The following is a 26,035-nucleotide window of genomic DNA, read 5'->3' as shown; positions in this document are numbered from 1 at the left end:
GAACAGAGGTGTGAGATGATCCAGTTACTTTTTAAATGGATACCTTTTGCCTCCTGAACTTGCAGTAGAGAGCAGATCTGAGGCAAGGAGACTGGCAAAGAGTCTATTGTAATAATCCATGTAGGCAAGGAGAAGATGATGACTAATTCAGTTGGGTGGTAGTGGAGATAAATGGTTGAATTCTGGATATACAGTGTTTTGAAGGTAGAGCCAATAAAATTTTCTGATCGTTTGGATGTGGTATATGGAGAAAAAAATATGTCAATTATGGACACAAGGTTTTTTGTCTAACCATCTGGAGGTGTGCAATTGCTGTCAACTAAAATGAGGAAGATTGTGTGAAGAGGAAATCAAAGAGGGAAGGGGTTAAAGAGCTTGAGCATGTTAAGTTTCAGAGGTATGTTAGGTATCCAAGTGGAGACATTAAATAGGTAGTTGGATACATAAATATAGACCTTACAGGAGAAGTCAGGTTCGAGATACAAGTTTGGGAGCCATTAGGTTATAGATGGTATTAAATATCATGGATTGGATGAGACAGCAAGAGAGTGAATATAAAAAAAAAGGAGATCAGCATTCCTGGAGTAATGTGTCAAGTGTATGAATAAGATCAAGTAGATGATTACTGACAAATGAGTTTTGGATTTGTGTATATGGAGGACTTTGGTGACTCTGACAAGCCATTTAGGTTACAGTAGTGGGGCTGGGTACACTGGTGGGGCTGAAAGTCTCGCTGGAATAGATTCAAGAGAAAAAGGAAAAAGAATTGTAGTTAGTATGTATATTAGTTTGGAGGGGAGCAGAGCAATAGAATGGAAGGGAATTTCATGTCAAGGGATTTTTTTTTAAAGGGAGAAAGGATATTATTCCGTTTCATGATTGAACTACCTGATATAGAATAGGGAAAATTGACGTTGCAGCAGAGAGAAGAGAATCACTAGACTGACAGCCCCTTTTCCTTACAGAAAATTTATCAAATACAGATTAGCTAAAAAATAACCACCTGAGTTTCAACACTTAGAATCAGTTAACATGATATGGATCTTCCAGTCTTTTTTCTTATGCATATATACTGTATGCATTTTTGAAGCAAAGCTATGTGCTTTTGTAGTGTAATATGGCATTATAATTTGCTCTTTTTATTCACTAATATATGGAGCTTGTTGATTTCTTAAAGTGATAGTCCTTTTAGGACAAATAGTAATTAAGCCACCGTCTGAGAAGAAGTACTAAAGTGTTAGAAAAGTAAACAACTATGTATACAAAATGAAGTTATATAGCTAGCTACATTAAAGGCTTTAAATAGTCATGTGTAGAATGGGACCTTATTAATTAACTACATAAATAAAGGGAATAACATAATAATAAAAGAATCAATACTAATAATGTTTTGTTAGATAGTAGCACTGACCAGGGCTTTCCGTACATATCTGTGTATACCAGGCAGAGGGAATAGCATATACATAGGTTTAGAGCTGTGCTATTCAGTATAGTAGCCACTAGCCACCTGTGACTATTTACATTAAAATAAAAAAAAATCAGTTTCGGAGTCACACTAGCCACATTTTTATGTGCTGAATGTAGCTAGCAGTCACTGTATTGGATAGTGCACATAAAGAATATTCTCAGTTCACAGAACATTCTGTTGGACACCACTTGTGTAGAGACAAGGATTTAGAGCTTATTTTAGGGGACAGGAAAAGAAATTCAGTATGGCTGAGGCATAGGGTTGGAGGGAAATGAGGGACTGATGAAGGATGGTTGACAGGTAATCAGAGCCCATAGTATGAAGGGTCTTGTATACCATGCTCAGAAATTTGGAGTTTATCATGGAGGTTTGCACAGTAAGGGAGCTACCGAAGGATTTTAAGTAGAGGGACAACATAGATTTGCATTTTAGAAAGGTCACTCTGGCTGCACTTGGTGTTTAGATTGGTCAACTGTATGACTAGTGGAAGTATTCTGTGATATTGGAAACACAGAAAATAGGGAAGTTTGGAGTGAGAAGTATTGCATTCTATGTTGTACCTGCTGAGTTTGGTTGAGGTGGTAGTTGGGCAGCCCCTGAGCAGTAAGATGCATGGCTGTGGCACCCGGGAGAGGTACTTGGGCAGTGGAGATTTGGGAGTCATCAGTTGATAGGTGATTTTGGAAGCCATTGAAGGGAAGATGTGAGTCATGAGAAGAGGCCAAGATGGAATCCGAGATAGTAAAGTCGACACTGAAGGGAGTGGGACAATTAAAGCTCACTTAGAAGACCAAGAAGAAGTAAGTTGGGGGAAACACTTGAAGTTCATTATACAAACAGATGTTTTGCATTATGTTTAAGATTTACAGAAAGGATCAAACCCACTTTCTACTTCTGTAGGAGGAAGATGGCAGATGCATTGTTTATTGTGGTTTATTGAGACAGTGTGGTGATACTTAAGCACACCTGCTTTGGAGCTCCTCTGCCTGGGTGTGAAAATTTGTTACAGAATTAATAAGTGCTACTTGGGCAAGTTACCTTACCACTCTATACCCTTGGTTTTCTCATCTGTTAACACAGATGAGCATGATAATAGTACCTGAGTTATTGTGAGAATGAAAAGATTTAACATATGTAAACAGTTAACCGTACCTGATGTATAATAAACATAATAATTATTAGTGTTGTAACACCATAAGATTAGTTGAGATTTACAATGTAATTGCTCAACCATTACAATTTTAGAACCATTGTTAATTTCCACATTGATGGTTGCTTTATGTTTTTGATTTTCAAGTTATTCTTGAAAATTATTTCACACTATATTCTGAATCATAGCTCACAGCATTTGAAACTATTAAATGATGTAAAGTATCTTTAATGTGCACCACATAAAACAAATCAATAAGCACTAGGTAAATTTTGTGTGATTATCAAGGATTTGGGAATAATGATTATAATAGTATAAGGGAGTAAAATATATTTGTTTTAAGCTTTTTATTTAATCTTCGGTTTTGCTAACCAGTATTACATTGCTTTGAGGTGGTCTCTTAAAGAAGGAGTTCATTTCTCATTTTTTCTGTTTTACTTTAATAGAAAGCCAAAGGAACCGAGTTTCAGGAAGGAATTAATCAGCAGTGCTGGCTGCTGGTAAGCAATCCAGTAGAATAAAGTCAGGGGAAGCCTTTCTTGGATTTAGTCATGTGGCAGGTGTTGGTGAATTTGGTGCCGGTGACGGCAGTATTAGGGGAATTCGTTGCAGCAGGGTGATGAGAAGTGAGTGATGGAAGACCACTTTTCCAAAGATCTTTGGCTTTCATGGGGGAGGAGAAAGGGTGGAATTGTAGGGACACATGGAGCCTGAGGAGCTTTAGTTTTAAGGGTTGGAGAGAGTTGAGAATGAGTAAATGCTGGTTGGAAGAAGGCAATAGAGAAGGGTGTCAGAAAACAAAAGAGGGAGAGATCTAGAGCACAGTGGAGAAAAGAAGAGGAGGATGATTTGAAGGCTTAATTTATAGTCTTTTGTTAACAAAAGGGAAAAATGGTTAGAACGTGTGATGAGAGTGAGCAAGGGAAGTGGAAAGGATACAAGTTTGAGGAGAGGTCTGAAGTAGCTGCTGCAGACAATGGGAAGGCCTTCGGACAGAGAAAACCAGGGAGGCTTGTTGGGTGATATTGCAGGCTTGCCTGGTTGAGGTAAGAGAACATCGACTTATACTTCCAACAGTCTGATCTTTTTCTGTAGCAGTGCTTGGCGGTCTTTGCCTAGACGTGAAGAAAATGGTCAATTCATGATGCAGAATTGAGGTTTTCCTAGGAGGGTGCTGTGAGTGACAGTGTGACAAGGAAGTTCAGGATCTTGGTAAGAAAGATGTTGAAGTAATTAAACACTATGTCTAAGCTGGAGTGGGGAAGAAGTAAAGAGAGGAGGCTGAAAGGAAAACACATTGAGGGAGCCAGGGGAATAGGAGTCTTTAAGTTAAAGGAATTGGTATATTGGGACTAACTGAGTAAGAGTGGGAGAAGGACAGGAGACTATAATCAGAGAGAGTTGTGTATGAGCTTAATATTGCAGAGATTGGGTCATTTTGGGTGTTCACAAGGTTTGGTTATGATTTAGGGTATGGCTGGGGTAGTGAAAAGCTAAAGGTACCTGGAGGTGAGAGTCAGCAAAGTGATTAGGACAGGGAACTTAGAAATATCATTTTACTGGATGGCTTTCCCAGTGAATGTTAAAGCCACTCATAATAATAGCCAGTGGTTGAAACATCTTTATTGAGTGGATGAGTGATAGATGACAACAGCAAGGATGAACAGGGGTAGCTAGGCTCAATAGTGGTTATTTTTGAAGATGCTTTCTCTGGGGATGCATTGAGTCTGGTACGAGAAATTATTTCTTCTGAGATCTTCCCTTTCCCCTTTATTGACACTGTGAATCATTGATTGTGTCCTTTATACAATGACTGCTAGAAAACTTACAGAAAAATTTGTGGTTTGCAGCTTGCAAGTATATCGACCTCAGTGGCAAGCATTTTGGGTATTAACCTAACTCTTGCCTCTATTTCAATTTCCTTATTTTTCCTTTTCCCACTTAAATTTTAAAGTCTTGCTATATATTATAAATAATTGAGTATCCCCCTTAAATTGAAGTTAGGGAACAAGGCAGGACATAAAAAAATATGCCTAAGCAATTGTTGGAGATGGTAGCAGTTGTTTTGTCATTCATCACTGCCACTACGTAACCGTTGCCATAATTGTCAAACCTTTAAGTGTAGCCACTCTGCAGCTTCTGCTCTTGGCTTGGGGGATACAAACTGGTGTCATAATTGTAGTAATGACAGTAATAATATCTTACATTTTTATATTTCTTTTATTTTCTGTGGTTTTCAGGCCATTTCCACCATATACTTCAAGGCTTCATAAGTCCCCCAGTCTTCCTAGTAACATTTAGCCCTGTCTTCTGCCCTGCCTACTGAACCTTGGTGTAAATTAAGTCCGAATTTTTTCCATTCTAAACCCCTCGTTATTCCTAGACTTGAGCCTCTTTCTTTCTTTCTAAACCTCACTCAGCAGAGATCTCCAAGCACTATGTAACTCAGGCCTCTTTTGTCTCAATTATTTGCACTAAATGCATATAAAACTTATATGCATTTCACTAGGGTTATAGGTATGGGTTTCAGTTATTCAACCAGAAATTGTTTCTGGATGGGGTTTATCTGAATCATTGGAACTCTAAATGCCTTTTTGTGTGGATGGTCTCTTTACCCCATCTAACTCCGAATGCTAACACTCCCCCATATACTCTTAGGTTCACTCTTTATGGGTCATACCTTCAATCTCTATGAGACTCCATGCCCACGTATTTGTACTGTTTCTTCTTTTTTATTTTGAGTCCTCATTGTCATCCAAGGTGTGTGATTGTCCACAGGGCTCTTAGTTTCCAAACTGGAGCTATAGTTCCTGTGTTGTAAGTGTCATACAGACTCTTCCCTCACGTTTCCTGGGCTTTGGAACTCCAGAGCTTTTTCTTTTTTCTTTTCTTTTTTATTTCTTTTCTTTTCTTTTCTTTTTTTTTTTTTAGAGAGGGAAGGGAGTGGGAGAGAGAGAGAGAGAAACATTAATGTGCGGTTGCTGGGGGTTATGGTCTGCAACCCAGGCATGTACCCTGGCTGGGAATCGAACCTGGGACACTTTGGTTCACAGCCCGCGCTCAATCCACTGAGCTACGCCAGCCAGGGCTTCTTTTTTTTTTTTTAAGCAGTTTTTCATGGGTCATGTATCTGTGTATCGGTTTGCAAAAATTTTCACGTACTTTATCTCTAGTTGAGCTGTCAGAACACTAACATTAAAATAAAAAGGTTGGCACTTGTTTAGTGTCAAATGGAGTAAGAACTGCTTCATAGTGAAGAAGAAAGTTGTCATTGAAGGCTGGAGCTGCAAGAGAAGATAAACTTTGATTTGAACTTTGACACAAGGATTAGGAAAAAATTAAGGATAGGAAAACCAAGAATAAGGGTAAACTATTCTGGCTTTTCTCTGGCAACAGTGAGTGAACCTGTTTGCATAAAGAGGGGAGTTCATGTGAAGGAGCAGTAGACAGTGATAGTCAAGGAGCAAGCAGTTGGCTAGAGTGTGAAGGAAGTGGGACTTTAACTTCTGTTCTAAGCACAGGAGTTGATGATTACAAATACTACTGCAGTGGTATTTTGGGAAGATGAATCTGGCATTGTATTGAGAATAGATTGGAGAGAAACTGGGTACAGAGGAACCCTACAAGAGATTTTTCAGAAAAGTCTAAGAATAATATGATAATGGTTTGGGCTCTGTTGATTTAAGCAGGGAATGAAGAGGAAGAGAAATGTGAGCAGCATCATGAAAGAGGGATTTATAGCTTTTAATTATTAACTACATTTGAGTGAAGGAGAGAGGAGTCAAGGACTTTGGTTTTAAGCCTAACTAGAGGAATGTCAGGACTATCGACTTAAATGAGAGAGGGTTGAGAGGACATTTGGGAAGGTGAAAGGACATTTTCATGAGTGATGTTGGACTGTAGTTACATACTTGTAGATATGTTTGATACGTATGTGTTTGAGAGTATATTGAGGTGAGAGCAATATACAGTTGTCTGTGACTAAGTAATGACACGTCTCATTAGATGTAATCAAATTCTGTTAGGTCTGTTCTTGAGATGTTTGTGGTTATTGAAAAGGTCAATATAGTATATTGGCCAAAAAATATTTTGAGAATAAAAAAATAAAACATAGTATCTAAAGACCATTAACCCAAAATAATGAGAGCAGTCAGATTGCTAAAAAAGGAATACAAATGGCTACTACTGTAGTAGCACTCAGAGAAATGTAAACATTCTTCCTATTGTCTTTTATGAAACAATGGCAACAAAAGAGGGTAGTTTGCTAATGTTCTGATTTGGCAAATTAAGAGTGGGTAACCCTGTGTCCTTACCCAGAATTTTTGTTCAAATTTGACCTAGTTCTTGAAATCTGGAAGTCTGGAACACTCTTCTGGATGTTTGAGCTTACCAACTTCAGGGACAGTAAGAATTTTATAAACACTTTTAGGTATTTTAATAAAATCAACACAGATGACTCATTTAACATAAGTAGAAATGGTAGGGTTAATTAAATTAAAAAAAGTCAACTAAATACAATTCGAAACACATAGTTCTTATAAATAGCTTCTGTTTGTCTGACAGTATAACAATTATAAAATAACAGATTGGTTTTCTCAAGGTGATTGGATACTTGAACATGTTTTTAAAAGAGAAAATGTGGTTAAGTGCTGGAAGTCAGAGGTAGCTTCTATGTATACATAATGCACATGCACACGTACAGCCCTCTATCTATTCTGGGGCCTGGTCCATTACTTAGCAAATGATTTTTTCTGTAGCATTCTTAATATTTTAAAATTTTTCAATAATGTAGTAAAAATGATAAAATTTTTAATATAGTTGGGTCAATAGTATTTGTATTATATTTCAAAAATTTAAAACTACATGCAAAATAACTTAATCTCTTAAAATGACCACTTTTTTAGATGACAGTAGTTTTTCAACAGATGGCAAACTTTTAAATAACTATATAAACTTCAGTTATTTGCACTTTCAGATTCTATTCATAAGTAGGAATTTGACTTGCATTCTCTTTCTAGGCCTGTGTAGCCTTCCTCAGGACACTTGACAGGACCATGTGACTTTTTTTTCTTCATCCTGGTAAAAAAACACATAACATGAAACTTACCACCTTAATCATTTTAAAGTGTGCAGTTGTATAGTGTTGAGTATATTCACAGTGTTGTGTGATGGATGTCAAGAACTTTTTCATCTTGCAACACTGCCATGTGCTTTCTAAAAACGGGAGATTTCACTGAGCTTTCCAAGTGCTTTGGGGACAGAGCTTATCTGAGATAGAGATTGCATGTTGGTTTCCTCAATTCCCTGCACAGAAAGCTGATCCAAACTCATCAGATGGAAAACTTAACTTGCCTTCTGTGGCCTTGGAAAGTTGATTTTATTTTTCTAAAGAACTTAAAAAAATGGATCCAGCTTTGAGTTGGCATATCTTATTAACACAATTTGGAAAACTTGTATTTATTCTACCCTAGTTTATGAATTTCTTGGAGGAAAATATAATGCTAATACTCAGACCTGATGCACACACTGACTCTTTGGCATGTCTGTGTTCATGCCCATCTGTTACTGTGGCACTGTGCCCGTTATTGCAGGAGCATGCCAGCGGCAGTGAGGCATGTGAGCCAGCAAAGATGAATTGTTTGGATGGAATACACTATTCTGTAATACTAATTAATTTTGAGCTGATGAATCTACATGAGATAATGTTAACCAAATACAGTCAAAGTAATGTCATTGAAGATAAAATTTATTTTGACTTATGCAGAAGTATATTGCAAATGTTTTAGACTGCTATTGAGAATAGTTAGGGTTACTGTATATTATGGTTCCAGTGATTGGTTTTCTTTAATTTTGAATGTAAGAAAAAAGTAATAGTTTTCTTGCAGCAGATTATAGATATGGGAGGAAGCATTGTGGCATTGTAGGTTATAGATTTATACTTATAAGGTATTACTCTACAGTTCTTGAAATGTGTTTATAATAACTGAACTTTAAAGCAGAAATTTTAAGAAGTTTAAGTATGTTTTATTGATTATGCTATTACAGTTGTCCCAATTTTTCCCCCTTTGTCCCCCTCTGCCCAGTACCCTCCTTCAAGCAATCTTCCCCACCCCTTAGTTCATGTCCACGGGTCCTGTGTGTAAGTTCTTTGGTTTTTCCATTTCCCATACTGTTCTTAACTTCCCCCTGTTTTGTTCCTACTAATTATGCTTCTTAATCCCTGCACGATTACCTCATTCTCCCCCTACATCCTCCTGGCTAATAACCCTCCAAATGATCTCCATATCTATGATTCTGTTCTTGTTCTGGTTGTTAGCTTAAGGGTTTGTTTTTTTGTTTTTTTTTGTTTGTTTGTTTTTTAAGATTCAGTTGTTGATAGTTGTGAATGTGGAATGTGTTGCTTTTTAATGTTCATGGTTTTAATCTTCTTCTTTTTCTTAAATAAGTTCCTTTAACATTTCCTATAATAATGGCTCGGTCATGATGAACTCCTTTAGTTCTGCCTTGTCTGGGAAATGCTTTATTTGCCCTTCCATTCTAAATGATAGCTTTGCTGGATAGCATAATCTAGGTTGTAGGTCCTTGCTTTTCATCACTTTGAATATTTCTTGCCAGTCCCTTCTAACCTGCAAAGTTTCTTTTGAGAAATCAGCTGACAGTCTTATGGGAACTCCTTTGTAGGTAACTCTCTGCTTTTTTCTTGATGCACACACCGGCCCACAGTGTCCACATCCTTATGGATGAAATGAGACATTCACACGGACTACCGAGTCCGGTGGAGGAAAAGGGACAGCATGGCTTTTCTCTCAAGGGGACCAAAAGCCTTGGCCCTTGCCTCTACTGGCCTTTATTATATTTCTTGGCACATTACATGATGGTCCTCACTTACTATGCACAGATTCGCTTTAGGTAGTTACCTTTTACAGAAAACCAAGGAGCCAATGCTGCTAAATCATATCACAGAAGAGAGATATTTGCAAATGCAAAGGGAAAAGTGGTTGAACCAGTTACCCTCATACCTGGAACGTTTAGCATGGGTTTTAGGGAGTTACTTTGCAGTAAATGTCCTCAATTCAGGGTGAGGGAGTTTCTTTGCAAGAGCAGCCTAGGCACATTGCAGGCCTGATTCCCCATGGGAGAACCTATCTGTGGGTGTGGGTCCTGTGCATCTCCGAGTAGGAGCTGGGCCCACGCCATGCAGAATAGTCTCCTACATTCTCTTACTGCTTTTAATATTCTCTCTTTATCTTTAACATTTGGCATTTTAATTATGATATGTCTTGGTGTGTTCCTCCTTGGGTCTGACTTATTTGGGACTCTGTGCTTCCTGGACTTGTATGTCTATTTTCTTCACTAAATTAGGGAAGTTTTCTTTCATTACTATTTTTTTAAACAACTTTTTAAAAAAATTTTTAAATTTTTTTTAGAGAGGGAAGGGAGGGAGAAAGAGAGAGAGAAAAACATCAATGTGCAGTTGCTGGGGGCTGTGGCCTGCAACCCAAGCATGTGCCCTGACTGGGAATCGAACCTGGGACACTTTGGTTCCCAGCCCGCGCTCAATCCACTGAGCTACGCCAGGGCCTTTGTTCATTATTTTTTGAAATAAGTTCAATGCCTTGCTCTTTCTCTTCTCCTTCTGGCACCCTTATGATTTGGATGTTGGCACATTGGAGATAAATCCTTGGTTGTCGGACTTCCATACAGCCCAATTTTCTGATGGTTTTGGGTGTTACTAGTTTTAACATATGGTTGTAATTCTTTCTATGGGTACATGAGGATGCATGGCATGTCTACCTAGGCCTCCATCTTGACTGGAAATCTCCTCCTGTTCTTTCTAAAGTAGAAATCCACAACCATGTGATACATTTGAAGGACGTTGGTTTTCAAAACAGTACAAGTTTAATTACTTGCCATTCCTTAGTTCTCTGGAGTTTTACCTAAAAGTTATATGAGATTAAAATTCTTCTTTTTTTTCTTCTCAGTACCCCAGTTTTCAAACAAGGAGTTTTTTTGGGTGGACTAGGGGAAAGGGAAGCCCTGCATCTAAAAGAAGGTGTTGAGCCTTTTGATGGTGAAGTGTGGCTTGTGCTGGCACCTGGTGGGGCAACGGGAACTTGATTCTAATTAGAGTCAGCAGGAACTTGACTGCCTGCCAGTGGCACTTGCTAGCCACAATCTCCTCCATCATCATGATCTGAATGGAGTGGACATGGGCACGGTGCTGGGCCCCCATGTCTCAGCAGCACTAGGTGACTGCAACGGTGGTAAGTCACATCCCAGTATTCCCCATACGTATTGTGGATCCCACTGTGGGAGTCACAGCGTAGGCAGATACCAAAGTTCTTCACCCTAAGATGAAGAGACTTCCTGTGGTATGTGTATGACATCATGGTTTTTAAAATGTGCCTGGGGGTTAACCTTCATTGGGGTCATGAATCCTTTTGAGAATTCAGTGAAAGCTTGGAGTTTTTCTGTATCCCTCTTAAGAAACACACTAGTATATAGTTTATATCCATTTATTCTTTCAACTAATATTTATTGGAAATACTATTTAATCACCCTAAAAGGGAATTTTTTGAACACCTGCCCACAGTAGAGGATTTCCCCTGAAGATTTCTTTATCTTCTTCAGCTGAGACACAAAGTACCAGAAGCGGGACTTGGCAACGACATCGTTAGGTGCAAAGGTGCACATGTGGTAGAGGGGCTGTGTGCGGTGCTTAGGGGAGGGCGGGCAGGGCCCCAACACCTTGCACTCTCGCAGTGCGCCTGAGGTGTTTGTAGCGTTCTCTCCCTGTTTGCCACCACCCACAAAAGGCAGAATTTCTTATATATTGTATAATCCTTTACTTGTATGTTGTACTTACAATATTTGAGCCTCAGTTCCTTATCTATTAAATGGGAATAATAGTCACGTGTGCTCTATTGCGACTTTGTAATAGTAAGATTAGATAGTTTCATAAGTTCTAGAAACCAATACTACAGTCGTGGCTAAATAATGTATATGTTATAAATGCAAGACATGTTAGTGGCAAATTAAATAGATATAACTTACGTTCCTGTACTCTCTGAGATAGATGGCTACAGTGAACATGTTTGTATGCATCTTTCCAGAAATTTTTTTTAAAAATCAAATGATAATATATATGGTATCCTGCACATATGTTGCTTTTCCCTTCATATATCTTGGAGGCCTTTTTGAATCAGCATATGAAACTATTTCAGTCTGTTTCACCACTGTATAATATTTCTTAGTTCTTCCTTTATTTCATTAGTTCTGGTTTTGAGGGGCATTTGATTAATATCACTTTTTGATGAGTATAAGCAATACTGCAACATAATTTTTTGTATACTTGTGTGAATGTATTTGAAGGAAAAATTTCTAGACATAGAATTGTAGGTCAAAGGTCATTACATGTTAAATTATGACAGATATTGCTAAATTACCTTCTGGATGGGTTGCACCAGCAGTCAAGTCTCTCTTCATTACGTCTTTGCCAGTACTGGGTACCATCAAATTTCATAATGCTTGCCAGTCTTATAGGTGCAGATTGTTATTACCCTGAGTCCTTATAATTGTGAGTGCATAAGTCTTTTCCCTCATATGTTTTTGTTTATTCTTTCAGTGAAACACTTTGAAATGTCCATTGTCCATTTCCCTACTGAATCAGCTCTTATCAACTAGTAAAGGGATCCTTGTATTTTAAGAAAATTGGCACTTCTCTCAGATGAATCCCAAAGTAATTAATTTATTTTTTGGTTAGTTTATGGGATTTTTTTAGTGCAAAAATTTAAAAAGTTTTTTGGTTCATGTTTATCAATTTTTTATTGTTTCCGAGACTCCCCCAACTGGCATTTTTCATTTACAGTGCTCTTAAACAGTAAAAGAGAACTTTTGCCTGTGTCATCTAATTTTTGTTACTGCATATGTAAACTCAATTATCTCAGTGATTCTGTGAAATTTCCTATGAACTTTAAGGGTGAATACTCACATTCTAGAAGAAATTCCTAACAGCCTGGGCAAAAGTAGAACCTACTTCTTGCTGCCTGACGGGAGAACGAGTGCCTAAGGGCATTGATAAGGGTTTGGCAAGGACGTGTGGAGACTTCCTGTGGTACGCGTGTGACATACTGGCTTTTAAAACATGCCTAGGGTTTAACCTTTACCGGGGTCGTGGATCCTGTTGAGAATCCAGTGAAAGCTTGGAATTTTTCTGTATCCCTCTTAAGAAACATGTTAGTATATAGTCTATATCCATTTAGTTTTTCAGCTGATATTTACTGTGTGTCTATTATGGGGCTGTAAAGGAGTTTAGACTGCTTGAGGAAACTGTAGCCTACATGTATAGACCTTCATTTAGGTCTCATATATTCAAGTACATTCCTACCTTATTATCTTGGCAGAATTTCTGTGGTTGGCTCTTGTCGTTCGAGACCTCATTTGATCACCTACCCATAGAGATCTTTTGTGTCCACTTAATCTTTGTTTATTGTGTTACCCTATTTTAATTGTTTTTAATTGAGTACTAATGTGGTCTTTCTATCTTTATGTTTTCCTTCCTTACATTCCTCTTTCCCTTCTTCTTCTTCCTTCTGTCATTCCCCTTATACTCTCTTTCCCTTAAATTCTCACTTAAGAAGTAAGACCCAAGAAGTCAGGGACCCCCCTACTTAGCACATTTCTTGACACACAGTGGATCTTGAATAAATGAGTGTGCTAGACCCAGTGACACGTGCCTTTCTTGTTGTCTTTATAACAACGTATTTGAAGTAGATACTAACCTTTAGTCTTGTTGATTTTACTCTATTGTAGTTTAGTTTCTGTGCAACTCAATTATCCTTTTTATTCTTCTTTTACTTGTTCTTTGACTTTAATTTGCTATTCTTTTTCTAGCTTCTTGAGATGGAAACTTATAGATTTTTAATCTTTTATATTGCATTTAGAAATGTAAATTTACTTTTCATTACTGTTTTAGCTTCATCTCATGAGTTGTGAAATGTTGCAGTTTCATTAGTTACTTAAAAATATTTTTTAATTTCCCTGATGATTTTCTTCCTTGGCTCATAGATCATTTACAGTGTGTTACTTATATTTCTGAACATCTGGCCATTTTCTAGTTATTCTTCTATTATTGATTGCTAGTTAGATTTCACATGCTCTGTATGATTTCAGACCTTTGAAATTTGTTGAGATCTTATTTGGCATATATTTTGATAAGTGTTATATGGGCACTTAAAAAGAATGTTTATTCTGTAGTTGTTGGATCTGGTGCCCAGTGTGTCTCAAGTTAAGTTGTTTAATTGTGTTGTTTAAATTTTCTACATCTTTATTGAGTTTTTTTTCTGCTTGTTCTATCATTCACTGAGAAAGCTATGTCAAAATTGCCACTCATGATTGTGGATGTTTGTTTTTCTTCTTTTAGTTCTGTCAGTTTTTGCTTAATAGATGGAAGCTTTAAATTTAGACCATATATAGAATTATTTTATCTTTCTTTTAAAATGATAGTCTTTTATGTTGTGGTACCAGATTCTCAGCTTTTAGATGAGATTGGGTGTGTTCAGGGTGGTATGGCCTCAGACAGATCCTCAGCTTTTATTAGTCTGGAGACCACTTTATTTTACTTTTGGTTTTGAAGGATATATTCAGTGGGTATAGAATTATATGTTGACCTTTTTAAAATAAAGATTTTATTTATTTACTTTTAGAGAGAGGGGAAGGGAAGGACAAAGATAGGGAAAGAAATTTTGATTAGTTGCCTTTCACACATGCCCTGACCAAGGACTGAACCCACAACCCAGGCATGTGCCCTGACCAAAAATTGAACTGGCAACCTTTTGCTTTGTGGGATGACACCCAACCACATATTGTAAGGCTTATATATTGATCTTTATTATTTTTTTCTTTCAGTCCTTTATCTTCTGGCCTTTATAATGTCTGTTGAAAAGTTAGCCATCAGTATTATTGTTGGTCCTTTTAAGGCAGGGGTTAGCAAAATTTGGCTGACCTGTTTATATAAATAAAGTTTTATTAGAACACAGCCATGCTTGTTTATTGTCTGGTAGCTGCTTTCACTCTACAATGGTGAAGTTGAGTACTTAGATCACAGATGGTATAGCCTGTAATACCTAAGATATTTACTGTCTGACAAAAGGTTTGCTGACCCCTTCCTTAAGGAGATTTTTTTTTCTCTTCATGCTTTTAAGATTTTTCTCATTCTGTTTGATTTTTAGCACTTTGACTGCTATGTCTCATGTAATTTTATGTTTGTCCTTTTTCTTAAGATTTTTAAGTGTGTGGGTTTATGCATTTCATCAGTCTGGAAAAATTCTTAGCTATTATCTCTTGAAATATTGCTTTTGTCTCATTCTCTCTTTCTCCTCTCTTTTTGGTACCCTAATTAGAGGTATTTTAGATATTTTGACTATATTCCACATGCCTCTGATGCTCTGTTCTCTGTTTTCCATTCTTTTATACCTCAGTGCTTCAAATTATACATTTTCTTTTGACCTGTATTCCAGTTCAGTAATTTGTTTTTTGCTCTTTTGAGTTTTCTGTAAACCTATCTGGTGAGTTCTTTTAACAGATTTATTAGGTCAAAAGGCAGTTTCATTTTTAGTTTTCTGAGGAAATTCCATACTGTTTTCCATTGTGGCTGCATAAGTTTGCATTCCCACCAACAGTTCACTAGAGTTCCCTTTTCTCCACATCCTCTCCAACAATTATTATTTGTTGATTTGTTTATGGAGAGCATTATGCTAAGTGAAATAAGCCAGGTGGTGTAAGACAAATATCATGTGATCTCACCTATAAGTGGAACCTAATCAACAAAGCAAACAAGCAAGAAAAATATAACCAGAGACATTGAAATAAAGAACAAACTGATGGTAACCAGAGGGGAGGTGGGAGGGGATAATGGGGGAAAAGGGGAAGGGTGTTCAGGAACATGTAAAAAAGACACGTGGACAAAGCCAAAGGTGGGTAGGATCAAGGGTGGGAGGTGGGGATGGCTGGGGTGGGGGAAGTGGTGGGTGGAAAATGGAGACAAGTGTATTTGAACAACAATAAAAAAATGTGAAAATATTATTAATTTATTTTTAGAGAAGGAGAGGGAGAGAAACATTGAAGTGCAAGAGAAACATTGATCAGTTGCCTCTTGCAAGGCCCCAAATGGGGACCTGGCCTGCAACCCAGGCATGTGCCCTGGCCTGGAATTGAACCAGGGGCCTTGCAGGGGCCTTCTGGTTTTTGGGTCAGTGCCCAACCTTCACTGCGCCACATCAGTCAGGGCTGGTGAGTTCTTAATTTCATATATTGTGTTTATCAGTTCTGGGTGTCCATTTAATTATTTTGTGTAGTTTATGCTGCTTTGTTGATATTCCCTGTCATTTAATCTATTTTGTCTATCTTTTCCTGACCATATTAGTTGTAGTTACTTTGAAGTCCCTGTCTGATAACTCTAGTATCTGAAGTACCCATGGATCTGTTTGTTTCTTTTTTTTTTTGTCATTTGTCCATGTTTTTAGCACGTATCTTAAATTTTGATTAGACGCTGAATATTTAGGATAAAAATATTGTTGAGGCTCTGGATGATGTATTCTTCTGAAGTAGTTTGTGTTTTTTTCTGAAGGCAGTTAGAGTACTAGCAGACCAGTTTGATCCTGTTTAAGCTCAATTTTAGGCTTTGTAAGGTCTTGATTATTTCAGTCTTTCTCATACTCTTAGAAAATACCCTTACTTTTCCATCGTGGCCCTTCTGTGATCTTAACTGAAAGCCAGGGTATTTACTAAGGCTTCTCTCCTTGGGAGATACTTGAATGCCATCTTCTTTTCACAGCTGTGTGTGGTGGTTGAAGTCTCTTTGCAGGTACTTAACCTCCCTCCCACCTTCTGTTTTCTGCTGGATTTTCTGAATCTTGCCCTGGGAAAATTGCAGCCAACTACTTGAGGGTGTTTGTACACAGATTTTCTTAGATACTATTTCATTGGTTCCCTCCTCTGTCATTTTGCCCCTCAAGTTCTAGTGCTTTTGGTGTAGGTATATCTATATCTTTCTATGTATATATAAAAGTCATTAGATCATGCCTCTTTTCTATTCAAAGCTTTCCAGAGGTGCCTTATTTTATTCAGAGTAAACATCAAAGTCCTTAGTATTATTTACCGTACTTTCATTGTCTCTTTTGCCAAGAGTTCATTCCTCCCCGCTTCCCCCACCCCCCAGTATCTGCATGGCTAACATCCTCATGTGTAAGTCTTGTTCAAATGTCTCTTTATTTAACCTACTATGACCATTCTATTTAAAATTGTCGTCCTATTTCCCCCTCTGCATTCCCTCTTCCCTATTCTATTTTTCCTTTATATCATCTCAGGACTTATACTTTATCTATTTAATAAGTTTGTTGGATGTTTTTACTTATTAGAATAAAAACTCTGAGGGCAAGAATGCAAGGATTTTTGCCATTTTGTTCATTGATTTGTCACAAATGCAAATGGAAACCAGATAAGAATAGAGTTACAGAATCTAAGGGAGGAGGGAATTTTAAGATGGAGGATTATTGGTCACTTGTATCAAATGTGGAGGAATAATGTAAAAGTATGAATTTTTTGTATTGGGTTTTTAATTAGAAAGTTATTTGTTACCTTCGTGAGAGAAATTTTAACACAGGAGTGAGAGAGAGATTACTAAGGGTTGAGGAAGTGGTGATAGCGATTGTAGACTATTTTTAATTTTGTGAACAGAATAGGAGGAAAAATTCATGCATATTAACTTGGATAATTTGTGGTTCCTCCTTTTAGAGCATTTACAGATGGATGATAGCTGGGGTTTTCTATTTTACTAACTCTTGTATTTATCTAGTGCATGCTTTGTGCCAGAAACTATACAAGATTCTAAGTATCATCAAGATGGCGTAACTGAACTTCAAGTTTCTAACCCTTCATATCATGCACATACCTTACTGAGGAGGTCTGCCCCCGGAGCTGCATAGCAGACAGAAAAAAGCAGGATGCTGACTTTTATCGCCAGCCTTTTTCCCCTGCATACCTATTCATGTATACAGTCCACTGCTTGGTGTAGGAACACCTTTTGTTTAAGTGGTTCTCAAAGCTGGAAGAGGTGTGGTGCCCGTGTTATACGTGTAGAAATTTTGACAGGGCTAGAAAAAGGTCCAGCCCTCCCCTCTGTAAAGCTTTTGATGCATCCTTTTGGGATGTCTCTCTGATTGGAATTTGCTGTTCCTCATCATGTTTTTCAATCCATCATTCCTGGATTTAAGTTTCATGTGTTGCTTTCTATGGTATATAAATTTGGGTGAGTGTTTCGAGGAAAAAGAAGGTAACTGTGTAGAGCACTGCACTCATACTGATAAAAGGTCTTTTTAAAATTTTGGCCCATCATGGTTGTGTATTTCAGTAAAATACAACAAAAAATAAATTACTAGGAAAATGAAATGAAAAACATGCAGAATACAAACCCCCATTTTTCTTAGATTCAGAAGATATGAAGTCACACTGTTGAGTTGCTCTGTCAGCTTTCTAACTGTGCTTGCTCTCAGTTTCTGTATGTAACTTCATGGATTGTAACAAGTGTGTGGGGGTTGGTAATGGTTCCTGGAGCTCACACTTTGAGTGGCACTGATGCAGCGTACAGTGCTGCAGTATTAACATTTTCCTTAATTTACATCGTCTTTAAATGGAATGGGAGGTTTTAAAGACTTAACGGATTATAATTTTTTTTTAAATGGCAATTTATACTGTCTAAAAGTCCTACTGCCTCCTAAGTTCTTACATGTAACTGGTAAACTTAGTTGTTGCTTTATGGTGGTGCTGAAATAGAGTGGCTTCCTGGTGATAGTAATATTTAACAGTCCAGTTACATATTTTTCTCTGTTGTTTGAAACTATAAAAACACATATTTTGAACATAAAAGGAAAGGTTATACCGCTTAACACCACAAGATGTCACTTATGTAAAAATAAAGTTGGTGTCCTAATACTTAAAGTTGGAAAGGTACAGGGAAACAGTTAAGAACTAGGTATGTAAAAAAAATACATATTTGAAACAAGTACTGGTTTTCAGAAGAGTCAATGAAAGTATTGCTAACTTAGCATTAATTTGAATCAACTTTTGATGTTTATCAGAGAATTTTTAAAAATGTAAGTTAGTGCAATAACATGTTAATAGACGATACTTGAATTAACATGTGAAGGAGGCAGACTTCAAGTGACTCAATACAAGTGAACATATTATGAGGATAAACTACATGTCATGGTATTAACTCTCTCAAATCTTTATTGTTTTGGTAACAAGCTAAGAGGAGTTTGGAAAGAAATGTTCAATTTACATCAGGATTGCTAAAAGTTCTTTATGACATATCTGTGAGAAGTTGAATATTACATCAGGTTGAAATAGTTCGTAGGTTTTCCTTGTCTCTTTTCTCTGAACCTCAAAGTTATTATTGCTCTGCCTGTGTCAAGACAAAAGATATTTATATTTGTTGTTGAAGATTGTCTGTTCTGTAAACACAAAGAGCAAACCCTTTGGCTGTAATATTGGGTCCCTGTTCTCTTGTTCGTAGTTTCAGAGAGCACGTCAGGACCTAATGGTGGTGGGGAAGGGGCTCTGGCACCTCAGATGCAAAAGAAATAAGTTTCCATTAGGCCATGAATAAGATATAACTGGCTTTAGAGGTTGACTTCTTAAAAATTGACATTTCATTATTCTTCACTGCTCACTTCTCTCTCTGGGTAGCAATGATGGAGAAGAATGATGGAGAACTGTTGGGGGAAAGTAAAGAGGATCAGGAATGAAAATATGAGTTTTCTTTCTTTTTTTGACATGCATATGTGTGATCACATTTTTTTCCAGGAAATTAGTTCCTCTCTAATTACTTCAGTTTTATTCTTAACCCCAGTAAAGTTTTTGAGATTTCTTTTAGCTTTTAGGTTTTTCATTTATAAAAAGTATACATGCTCATTAAGTAAAACAGGAAAATTAAAAGTTTGAAGGAAAAACCTCGTATGTGGTAATATTAATTTTTCTCCTTTTTCAGTTACCTGTGCAATGTGAAAAGGCCTGAGACATTTTAAGAGAGGATACTAAATTCATTACAGTTAACATTTGTAGTAATTTACTATTTGGTAATTGTATATCCTCAGATGTAGTTTTTATATGTTGCTGTCTCTACTGTTTATGTATTTTCCAGTTCAATTTTTAATTAGAAAAAAGTAAGCCTTCATATGATTTTGTAGGGTTAAGACAAGAAACACCTATTTAAATATACATAAGAATGCAGTTATTTAATATTGCCTGTCATTTCTAATTCTTATGAAAATGATATATTTTAATAGTTGTATAATGTGAAGATCTAAATATGGACTTTTCATTTGTATAGGAATGAAGATCTAAAGCAAATGTTGGAGAGTAACAAAGATTCTGCTAAATTGGATGCAATGAAACGGATTGTTGGGGCAAGTAAAATAGATCATTTTGATTTTTGGAAAATGAATATGTAGTGATTGTATTAAATATACATATTAAATAGAATGTTAAATACCAATTGAACATGCCATTTGCTTTTCAATATTAACTTAGAACTTTGTATCTAAGGTGTTTTGTAAGAAATATTGAAGTGTTAAAATTCAGAAACTTGAGTTCTAATTCTGTCTTTTCTGTGTTTTGATTTCCCTATCTCTTAATATCAAGATAGTCCTCCTTTGAGATAAAGAGTGCTAATCATTTTGAAGACAGGTTATATACAACAATATTTTGACTTCCTACAAAGAGGGATGTTAATTAGCTAGCTAATGGATTTTTTTTTGTCATTTTATGACCTAAAAATTGTGAGCATGCTTTCTGTGTTTTAAGTTTCATTAATTCCAATAGAAATGTTTTATTCAATTTAGTGGCATAGAGCTTCTAATGAGTATTAGTAAACATAAGAGCATTGTCCAGTTTTCACTTGCAATGCAAAATCCATACAATTGGCTAATATTAGTAGGGGGGTTCTATTGAAAGAGAGTTAAAAATATAATGCAATTCCTAATTATTTTTAAAATCATTAATAAAATATTTTTGCCAGTTGTGTTGCGCTTGCTCTCTTTGTATTTGTTTTTTTTTACATTCAAAGTGAAAAAAACTGGCTTAATTTAGTGACTAATGCTTAATGGTTCTGTGAAACTATTTTACAGAACTAGTTCAGTTCAGTGGAATTAAATTCACAAAACTTGTGTTTTTCATTGCTATGCTTTTTATCACCACCATTGCCAATTTTATTTTCTACACATTTTTATATAAGGTCAAAATGTAATAAAGTTGTATAGTTGCACAAATAAACTCTATTGTAATAAGATGACAGCACAACTGCCATTAAAATCTTTTTTCTTAAAATATCAAAGTCCAAATCCCATTTATGGATCATCTTGGGATGATTATGGATATCACTATGTTCTGTTAATAGGTGAGTTATGAAACCCAAATATAAAGCTCAAGGACTCATAGTACCTGTAAAACACCTATAAATTACTTGATTGTTACATTCAGGTTTATGTTATTTGGTAATATAGGGGGAATGTTGAAGATTCTTTTGTAAATTTTCATTTGTTAATGTTATGCTGCATATATGGACAGGTAGTTCTTGCTTTGCATGGCATTTATATGTACAAATTTCATTATCACAGTTAACTTAAATAGCACAGTCTCCCAGTCCCCCAACAACATGGTTAAAATTTTAGTTATTGTGGTATATTGATGTAGTAATTGCATCTGTATAAACTTCATCACTAACCCTTCAATCTACAACTCACTATGTGGATAACAAATGTCCATCACCATCAGTGAAAAGTTACGTCACTTCTCTCAAAGTCTTTCAGTGACTGGTCACTGCATTTTGGCCAGTTCATGCATATAGCATTTAGTTGTGTTTTCTCCTTGTTTCCCAACAAGAAACCCACTTGATATTTAATAAAAATTGTAATTGAAAGAGAGATTTGGCCAATAAAGATGAAACGAAAATGCAGCAAAGAAATGAGAAGTGATAACATGGGAAATGAAAATCATAGACTGTAAGTGGAGTTATATCAGAATAGCTGACTATGGGAATGGTCTCACTGCCACTGTTTGAGATACTCTAAATATGTAGCTGGAGGAACTTAGTACCGGTGAGCTTTTCCACACAAATGAGGAAGCCAGTTGTGATGAAAAGGATGAGGATTCACCAGAGAAAGTGGTGCTGTCTAAAAACTTCACATAATTCATGACAGTGAAAGTGCAAAGGATAAAATGTCGAAAGGAAATGCAAATTTGAAAAGGAGTTTGGTAATCTAGCAAGGAATAGAAAAGATTGCTCAGTATCTTAGGTTAAATGGTGAGAAGGCCAGGCCATTTAAACTACACTTAGTTAATGCTCAGTGTTTCTGATGTTCTAAATTATAGTGCATTGAATAAATGTTAGTTTTACTATTTTCATTTTTCTATGTATCTTATAACTGACAGAAATAAAGTTTTAATGTTTTTACAGAATTTTTAAAAGTCACAGATCATTTGTAACTTTTACAATTGATTGCCAGGTTGCTTCGTTTTTAGTTTGTATTCCTATAGGTTACAGTCTTAGACTACCACGTAAAGCAAGTACTTCTCTTAATTATTTCATTCATTTTTGGCTTTTACTTCCTAAAAAGGTAAATTATTTTATTAAATCTGAGGATACCATTGAAATTCCTAAGTCCAAAAATGTTATTTTTTTTTTGTCATTCCTCTTTTAAACTGATAGATAAAAATCAGTGTTCTCATAATCTGGATTACTTGTCATAAATATAATTTAAATATAAATAAATGTATCATCAAAAAATGGATACAGCTATATATGCCTATTAGTTATAGACTCTCATTAGGAAGTTTGTATAAAGGTGAATTTCAAACTTAGTCTTTTAACTGTAGGAAAATGATAAGTAATTAAAAATTATTTTTCACTTTGCATAATGACCTCAAGATGATCTGTCCATGTGTTAACATATGGCAGGATTTCCTTCTTTCTCATGAGTGAATATTATTCATAGTATTCATATTATTCAATATTATTCATATATAGATAATGAACATATATATGTGTGTGTCTGTGTGTATCATGTATCTTAAGCCATTAATTTCTTGAAAAGACATTGAGGTTGTTTCTATATCTTGGCTATCGTGAATAATGCTGCAGTGAACTTGAGAGTGAACTTGACAGATATCTCTTTGAGTTAGTGATTTTATTTCCTTAGGCTGTATTCCCAGGAATGTAATTGCTGGATCCCTAGGAATGTCATTGTTCAAAAGTATTGAGGAAACTCCATACTTTTTTCCATAGTGGCTGTACCAGTTTACTTTCTTGCTAGCAATGCACAGGCTTCCCTTTTCTCCGCATCCTTACCCATACTTGCTGTTTTTCTCTTTTTCTCTATTTTTGATGATAGCCATTTTCACAGGCTTGAGGTGACAACTCATGGATTCGATTGGCATTTCCTGACAATTAGTGATGTTCAGTGTCTTCTCATGTACCTTTTGGTACTTTAAAGTTACACAGTGTTTACATATCTCAATTATGTCTCAGTAACTTGGAAAAATTTTTTATTATAAAGTGATATAAGTATACGTTTGTAAATTTTCAAATAATATTGAGGTATAAAAAGTACAAGTTTCATCCTCAGATAAATTTTAGAGTCAGATTGTCAAGTTCTGTTAAAAATTGTTTTTGAATTTTGATTAGGATAATATGGAATATGTATATTCATTTCTTCTTTCCCTTTTTCTGACTTTCAGTGGCACTGTATTTGTAGTTTATAGTTTTCATCATAGAGATCTTGTGCATTCCTTGTTAGAGATGTTCCTATGTATTTTAAAATCTTGGTTACCATTATGAATGGTCCCCTTAATTATATGTTTAAAATTACTGGCATATTGGAAAACAAATGACTTCCCTGTGTTTTTGCACTTGGCCTTATCATTGAACTCTTTTCTTAGCTCTGAGAGTTTTTTTGGAATCCCTGGTTGTATTTTCTGGACAGATAATTATATCATCTTGAAATTATGAGAGATATATATTTTATTTTCAAATATTTTTATCTCCTTTATTTTTCTTGTATTTTTGCATTGACAAAGCTGCACTATGGTCCTGGCTGGTGTAGCACAGTGGATTGAGTGCCGGCCTGTGAACCAAAGGGTCTTGGGTTCAACTCCCAGTTAGGGCACATGCCTGGAATGCGGGCCAGTCCCTGGAAGGGGGTGCTTGAGAGGCAGCTGCAGTGATGTTTCTCTCCCACTCTTTCTCTCTCCCTTCCCCTCTCTAAAACTAACTAACTAACTAAATAAAAATCTTTGAAAAAAGAAGGGGATGTTTTCAAATAGTTTCTGATAAGAATATATTTTAAAAATCATACAAGTCAGCAAATAACCAATCTAATTAAAATGGGTAAAGGACTTAAATAAGTATTTCTCTTAAGCTTCAGTAGTAGGTAATATTAGGGACACTTATAATTAGATGGTAAGTTATGCTAGGGAAGGGGGGTATCCTATATCCACTTATTCCCCAAGTGGTAACTAATGGGTAGGTCATTGTTTTCCAAACTATCTCAAATGTACCATTGTTTTTCTTCTTAGTACTCTTTTTTACCACTTCACATATATATCAGTGTCATGTCCTGCACCCCCAGTAGAAGGTGAGCTCCAGTGACCAAGGACTGTGTTTTGTTCTTGGTTGTATCCTCTAAGCCTAAAATGGCCCCTGGTATGTAGTGACCTCTCAGGGATGAATGAATGAATGAATGAGTTTAATTTATTGAGGTGGGGTTAGGGTTAGGGCTATATAGGGTTATATAGACTTAGGGTTATATATAGGGTTAGGGCTATATATTTCTTCTTTAATATGTCTATATATTTGCATTTTTATATTGTCATATGAAAGATTGATTGTTCTTTTCTCTTTGCTGCAGATAGTTGGGATAAGTAAGGTGACTCAAAATGAGTTCAGCTGGTTAATTCCATAGCTTATTTGCTTATTCAGTCTTCTAAATACTTAATGTGGAATTTATGTTTTGTTTTCAAATGAATAATTTAAAAGAAGTTGCAGCTCTAATATTTCACTTTTATTCTTCAGATGATTGCAAAAGGGAAAAATGCATCTGAACTGTTTCCTGCTGTTGTGAAGAATGTGGCCAGTAAAAATATTGAGGTACTGTTTTGATTCATAATTTTCATGATTTGTTTTGTTGGACAGAATCATATGCTCTTTACTAACTTGAAATGCAATGTAAGATATTTAAGTATCACTAGTTTTTTGTTGATTCTAAGGAGTGTGTACTCAGTAGGAAGTAGTGGTATCTGCGTGACAGTCAAAATGCCAGCACAGGTGCCTCCTGTTTACCCGTTGTTAGCGCAATGAATACGCCTGGGCCTCTTTTCGAGTCTGGGGAGCTTGGAAGAAGGAACTGTCTCCACTGAAGAATATTTTCAGGGACCTGGTGACATCAGGGTAGATGTTTTAGGCAGATGTAAATGGAGTATAACAGGTGGAACTTAAGGATAGAGGGAGCCTTCTCACTTTATAATCAGGTATTATTAATATCCTTGAAGCTGTATTTCTTTGTTTTGTTTATGTATTCAGAAGGTGCCTACTCTAGGATGTATTTGTTCAGTGTATGTGTTTAACTTATTACAGTCTACCATCAGGACTTACAACATACATCTTTAAGTTATCACAGTCTACTTTCAAATATCATTGCATACTAGTCCCTCCTTATCCTCAGGGGATGTTTCAAGACCCCCAGTGGTTGCATGAAGCCACAGATAGTACCAAAATCTGTATACACCATGTTTTTTCCTGTGCATATATACCTATGGTAAAGTTTAATTAGGCACAGTAAGAGATTAACTACAATAACTAATAATGTGTACAATAGAACAATTACAACAAGGTACTATAATAAAAAGGTGTGTGAGTGACTTTGGGACCATTAGTAAGTGAAATAAAGGTTACTTGAACACAAGCACTGTTGTTGATATTTTAACAGTCAGTCTGATAACTGAGATGGCTACTAAGTGACTCATGGGCAGGTAGCTATGAAGTGTGGCTATGCTGGATGAAGGGATGATTTCACGTCCTGGTCAGGACTGAGGAGGACGGTGTGAGATTTCATTCACTGCTCAGACAGCTCACAGTTTAAAGCTTATGGATTGCTTCTTTCTGGAACTTTCCATAATAATTTCAGACCGTGGTTGACTGGGGAAAGTGAAGCTGTGGATAAGGGGAAACGACTGTACCACTCTCATATACTTTGAAAACCTTATGATGATAAATTTTCATTTGCATCTTCCCATATTTTTGCATGTTATTTTGCATTTTACTTCTAAATACGTTAAAACACCCTAACTATATGGTTATTATTTTT

At 36.2% G+C, this 26,035-nt stretch overlaps 1 protein-coding gene and 1 pseudogene across 2 annotated transcripts in view; one reads left to right on the top strand and one right to left on the bottom strand.

Moving 5' to 3' along the window:
* The window catches only part of AP3B1 (adaptor related protein complex 3 subunit beta 1), a 244,170-nt gene that overhangs the window by 8,623 nt on the left and 209,512 nt on the right, over window positions 1-26,035 (top strand). For both annotated transcript variants that reach the window (XM_028531358.1, XM_036020449.1), the window contains exons 2-3: window positions 20,008-20,083; window positions 24,745-24,819. In XM_028531358.1, the coding sequence (XP_028387159.1) occupies window positions 20,008-20,083; window positions 24,745-24,819 (151 nt within the window). The remainder of the gene's footprint in view (window positions 1-20,007; window positions 20,084-24,744; window positions 24,820-26,035) is intronic.
* LOC114501566 lies at window positions 10,647-12,747 on the bottom strand (annotated as a pseudogene).

The sequence above is a fragment of the Phyllostomus discolor genome, chromosome 3 (assembly GCF_004126475.2).
Source record: "Phyllostomus discolor isolate MPI-MPIP mPhyDis1 chromosome 3, mPhyDis1.pri.v3, whole genome shotgun sequence".
NCBI classification, from domain to species: domain Eukaryota; kingdom Metazoa; phylum Chordata; class Mammalia; order Chiroptera; family Phyllostomidae; genus Phyllostomus; species Phyllostomus discolor.
Note: the sequence above shows the minus strand (reverse complement) of the source record. Positions and strands in the feature narration are given on the sequence as shown.